This window comes from Eschrichtius robustus, chromosome X, assembly GCF_028021215.1.
Source record: "Eschrichtius robustus isolate mEscRob2 chromosome X, mEscRob2.pri, whole genome shotgun sequence".
Taxonomy (NCBI): Eukaryota; Metazoa; Chordata; class Mammalia; order Artiodactyla; family Eschrichtiidae; genus Eschrichtius; species Eschrichtius robustus.
The window spans coordinates 84,100,350-84,106,469 of NC_090845.1; the positions used below are offsets into that span (position 1 = coordinate 84,100,350).

Here is a 6,120-nt window from a genome sequence, read left to right on the forward strand (position 1 = left end):
TGGATTGATGCTACCCCTGGGAAGGAGACATGCCTTGGGCAAGGTGGCTCACTTCAGATGAGGAAAATGCTGGTGGTGGGTAGATGTAAACACTAGACATCGGCTGTTTACAGCAGCATCTGAATGAGTAGTAAGTGCTTCTATCCTACAGGGAGGATCTTATTGGTGACCCACAGAATTCACTAAAATAACACTTGTTACCGTTACCCTAAGGTTTTACCAGACTTAGTAGGTCACTGGAAAATAGATGAAAATACAGTCTCTTCTTGGGTTTGACATTTTTCCCCAAGGAAGCCTTTTGTAAAATATGTCTGGGGAATGAAAAAAAAAAAAAATCATGGAAGTCTCAATTTACCAAATTGCAATTAGAAACATCATCTGAAAAACCAAAGCAATTCTAAGTAACCTGATAATTTTTTTACATTCCTTGGCCTTTCATATCCCTTCTAACATCACTGCTATGTTAATTTTGATATGCAATCACTCCAACACCACAGCCAGCACCTAATCATGATATCCAAAGTTTATTTTTCTTTCTATTCTATAAGCCACACTAAATGAACATTTTGGTTGTAGGCAAAGTATCTGTTTGCACTCTACAAAAGAGAAGATCAGGAGTAATGCAAATAAGAATACATGAAAAAAAGGGTAAAAATAGCACAATCAGTTTTAGTTTTTGTGAAGTCAAACTTTATGCCTTGGGACGACGACACAGATGTAATCTCCTTGCCACATTATTGAGTTCTCATAATGAAAGTTAAGTGAACAATCACATGCTAAGCAGATCATGAAATTCAGGAAGCATATGGTAGTTGTTTAATATTTTAATGAAATACGTTTAAAACTTTACAACAATGGAAAGTTTGTCCCATAAATGAAATTTCAAAGGCAGATCCTGAGTGGAAATGAGACATTACATTGGTAATTACTGGACTCACACAGAATTGAGCACTTCACTTTCACTATAACGTATTTTGGAGGATTTAAGGAGAGATGTATTGGAGTCAAAGTATAAGAAATGTACATATGATCCAGAAGCTGGGTCTGTTTAGAGATAATTTTTGACATCTTTCAGTAAGCTTGCTGGAACAATTTCTGGGTTTTGGTCATTATTTGCATCTCCAAGGGTGAGTATTAGGGTCCACTTGAGGATCCAAGCTGGGAAAATCTTCAGAGCTGTTCATGTCAGGGATCTTTTGAATGGTGTTTGCAGTACAGGGAACATATTTTTCTGCAAAACTCTTGGATGGAGTATAGACTAAATCACACAGAGTGACCTTCTTCATATGCTCCTTCTGTGACTCATGCTTTGGAACAACAGCCATAAAATATTCCTCAAGACTGAGGATGTGATCAATTGCTTTTGTGACTTTATTAGGGAGTCCAGTCACAGTGACGATGTTTGCATCTTGGACTCCTCTAGGAGGGAAAGAGATGTCGACCTGAAATTGATTCATGATTTTATGAATGGCTTTTCCACGGGATCCAATAATGTGGCCATGAACACGATTGTTTAGTGAAATTTGCTTAGTAACTGTTTTTTCAAACTTTTGCACCATTTCCATTATTGTATCCCAAGCGGCTATGGTGTTATTTTTATATCCAATGATTGTGATTTTGTCTTGTATCTCATTGCTCCCTTTACTTGGAAAATAGATAGTAACTTTATGCTCTAAACAAATCTGAGCAATAGCTAACCCCTTTCGACCAATGATCTTGGGGTACTATTTGGGGTCTACTGTGAACTTGAGTCTGAAATTTCTTAATGATCGATCTTCTATTTCAGTTTGTAAAGCCTTGACTTGTTCTTGTAATCTAACCTTGGCTTGTTCTACATTTGCAGCAAGGCTAGTGATGGAAATGATATCAGACTCGAATTCAAGTGCTGATACCTGTATATTAACTTCAAACTCATCCATTATCTTGTGTATCCCACTTCTTTTCTGACCAATGATGTAATGATGTAGATCAAAGGGCACATCTACTTCAGCAGTGACAGGAATTAAAGCCTTAAGGGCTTCCATGGCTGCTTCACACTTTTCCTTTTGGCCTGAGATAAATATGGTGTCACATTTTGTTGGGGAAATAGAAGCAGCTCCTGTAGTGCTCTTTTCCCTTTCTTCCTTATTTTCTAGAACAGCTGGCTGTTTATTGGTAAGTGAAATCTCCTCTCTATCTGGGAATTTGATTTGAACACTATAATCTCTAGCGATTTGTCTGATTCGAGAACACATTGGTCCCATGAAAAAATGATGGAACTTCTGGGGAATAACACATACTGTTGCGACTTCATTGTCCAAGTCCCCAATAATCTCTTGAGTATGTTTATTGACTGCTTCTACACAAGGCTTTGCTCCTTTGATTGTGACTTTGTTACTCTGTTTTCCTGAACATGAAAAGTTAATAATCACACCACCATACTCCTCAATCATCTCCTGTAACACCTGGCCCCTTTGCATAAAAAAGTGCTGGTGATACATGGGATTTATCAGTATGTTGTCCTCTACCACATTATCTAGGTTTGTAATTAAACCCTCTAGTTTCTTTTGTGCATCTTTGACAGCCTTCTCTGTCCCTATAATAGTTAACAAGTCTTGATCCTTGTCCTCAGGGATAGGGAAAACGATACATGCTCTAGTCTCTTCACAGACTTTGGGAACATTGCCTCCATTTTTACTCATGAGGAATTTATGATACTCTGGCTTGACATGGAGGACCACAGAATAACTCTTGGTTTGCTCTTCTACTAGTTGCAGCAGCTTTTTCTTGGCCATCTCCACATTTTGGTCAGGTCCCCTAATAATGACTCTTTGAAGTCCCGAGTTGTATTTTGGAAAGTGGATATGGATACTTCCACATTCTTCCATGACTGCACCAATCAAACCGTCTTTAGAGTCAATAAAGGATTTGTGTAGATTGGACGGAATAGAAATTTCTAGTTCTGAAATATTGGCTATATCTTTCTGAATTGAAAGAATCAAATCACGAGCCACTTCACAGTTTGCTGGCTTTCCACTGATGACAATATTTTCTGAGTCGCTATTTGCTGATGAAAGATTAATATTGGTGTTGCTTGCTGCACAGATTTCTTTGATGTTTGCACTTCCTTTTCCAATGATATTTTTGTGAAGCCTTTTGAAGATGGGAATAGTTATGGAATAGGTACTTTCTACAATGTCTGTCACCACATTCTCCAAATATTATATGCATTTTTCTAATTCATTTTTTGGTCCTCTAAGTTGGACAATGCCACTTTTTTTTTGTACTGGGTCAGGAAAAGTAATTAGAACCTCTGGAAATTTCTTACGGATGTCATGTATCCATTCACCTTTCTGCCCAATGATTGCGTGGTGAAATCTTTGCTCAATGATTAAGTCCTTGTGCTCATTTTCTAAATGAGAAGCAATTTCAAGAAGTTCTTTCTTGGCCTGTTGGGCACCCTGAGATTCCCCCTCAATTCTGATCCAATTATTCTTTTCATTTTCAGGTGAGATTAGCACAGAAACTTTATTCCTTTCTTTAATCCCATTTATGATAACACCTTTCTTCCCTGTCAGGAGTTTGTGAAACTTATAGTCAACATTAATCTCTGCATAATCCATCCTGTTAATTAGATCTTTTACTATGACCTCAATTTGTTCTTTAGCATAATTAACATCTTCTGTCAGCCCTTCTATTGTAATTTTATCTTCTCCAGTAAAATTTATGCGAACTTTTGGCATGTTCTGAGTAATTGTAGATATATTACGACCTTTCTTACCAATAACAAATCTGTGAAGCCAGGAAGGTACAGAGATAGAGGAAAGAGTGTAAACTTTGGTATTTGAGTAGGCTTCAGTAAATGCCTTCCTTAAACTTTCAAGTTTACATTGATATGTCACAGAATCTGACATGCTCTGTGAGGGTGAGATCTCTATTGAAACTCCAGTTCTTTCCAGTATCTCCTGGACGGAATTATTCTGGGGACCTATGTACACTTGTACTGCAACTTCTTCTCCACATCTATGGATGTGGTTTTCTCTGTAGTATTGTCAAAAATCTTCTTTACACAAGCCTGATCCTGATCTAGTTGTTGCTTTTTTCCAGGAAAGCTTATTTGTGTCTGATTGGCACTAGATGGTGAGATGTGGATGCGGTCCTCCGTTTCCTGTAGGATTCTGTCAAAAGTTTTATTGCATGGTCCAGCAATGAAAGGATAAAATGCTTTTCCCACATCTAACCTTTCTTCAGCACACTTGTCTTGTTCAGTAGACATAAGTAAGACTTCATGTGGAGCCTTTTTCATGATCTCTTTGGTGCCAACAGTATTGATCCAGGTGCTGTGGTTAACTGGGCATAAGGTCTGAATGTTGGTTGCAGCTTTTCGTTCTAGGTCTTGCAGTTTTTCGCCAGTCTTGCCTACAGCAAAGCAAAGATGTTCTTTGGGAATGGAAGCTGTAGTTAAAACTTGTTTCTTAAAACATGCAAAAATCTCCTTCTGAGCTTTCATGACAGATTCTGGCTTACCAGAGACTATAATGTAGAGGCCTTGGTTTTTGACAAAAGCTATTTCTAGGTTGGCACCAGTTCTTTGCATGATGTCTAGGTAGAATTTTGCTTGTGTACCTTCCTCAAACAGATTCACATATTGTTTCTCCTCCAGAGGCACATAAAAACCTTGAGTGATGACTGATGTCATGATAAGTTGACTATTATTGCTTGAGGATGCAGCAGGCTCCTGAGCATTTTCCAACCAACTTGTTTTCTCTAGCAGTTCAGTGAATTTATCTTTGGAGGTTGGAGTGTCAAGATCCTCTTCTGAATTTAAAGCAGTAACATCATTACCTTTTTGAATGTATCTACTTGGCTACTCAGTTAAATTTTCTTTGGAATTCATAGTTGATTTTTAATTATTTAGAGGTGTTGCAGCTACATGGTCAGTAGCCAGAAAATTCTTCGTGTAGCTGCCTTTTTGCATATTACTGTGTGGGAAAAATAAATATTGTAAAGATGTAATTCCTTTCCAAATTAATCAATAAACTCAAATCAATAAAAATTGAAATCCTAATACTTATAGAACTCAAAAAAATGTCCAAGGTTCATCTATTCTACTGTTATGAGAGTACCAAGATAAGGTTTAAATTATAGGGACTGTGAGGAAACAACCACCATTTTGTTAAAGAAGAGAAATATATCTTTTGATTATTCTTATCAGAGTCATCTCAAACCTCATTTTGCCTAAGCCAGTGCCATCATTTTTTGACCTTTAGCACTATTGGCTGCAAATTATTTTTGGAAAAATATAATTCTCTAGTCTTCAATAATACCATATTTACAGGGTTTCCTTATTTTCTTAACAGCTTTTTGAAGAATAATTTATATACTATAAAATTCACATAGTCTGTGCATACAATTTAATGATTTTTAGTTAATTTACAGTGCTGTACAGCCATCACAACAACCCAGGCTAAGAACATTTCCATCACCCGAAAGAGCTTCCTCATGCTCATTTGCAGGTAATTCTGTTTCCACACCCAGGCAAAACTAATTCATTTATTTTTCCTCTATAAACTTGCATTTTCTGGACATTAAAGAAAAATATTATCAAACAGTATAAGAGGGTCTTTTGTACCTTGATTTTTTGCCTTTCCAATCTGCTGTTTGGATTCAACCATATTATAGCATATATCAGTAGTATATTCCTTTTAATTGCTCAACAATGCTTCAATTTTATTTACTTTTACCTTAATGACTGTTGTAACTCAATCTTCTTTCCTGGCTCCAAGACCTCCACTGGGACTCTATATACCCAAGTGTTACAGGATGCTCTTTTGGACTCCTTTCTTTGTCTATATTTTTTCCATATGTGATGTAATTTACACTCATAACATTGAATGTCATTGACAGACTGATGATCCTCAAATCTACTGCTCCAACCCTGAAATGCAATGTGTATATGCATAAACCTTCTTCATATCATCACTTGAATGTCTAATAGTCCTTTCAAATGTAATATATCAAGTGAACTCTTGATTTTGTCCCCAGACTTTCTCCTCTTGGAATATTCTGAAACTAAGAAAATGTCCCCTGGGTTTTCTCCTATTTCTCAGGCCAAGTACTTGGCATCATCTTTGACTTCTC

The 6,120-nt window shown here is 36.9% G+C and overlaps 1 protein-coding gene across 1 annotated transcript; it reads right to left on the reverse strand.

Annotated features, from left to right (window-relative positions):
- Positions 1-1,109: 1,109 nt before the first annotated feature.
- LOC137756353 (vigilin-like) lies at positions 1,110-5,483 on the reverse strand. The gene is given in 3 exon segments (XM_068532641.1): positions 1,110-3,976; positions 3,979-4,824; positions 5,417-5,483. Coding segments are annotated over 3 exon segments (3,780 nt in total).
- Between the last annotated feature and the right edge of the window lie 637 nt (positions 5,484-6,120).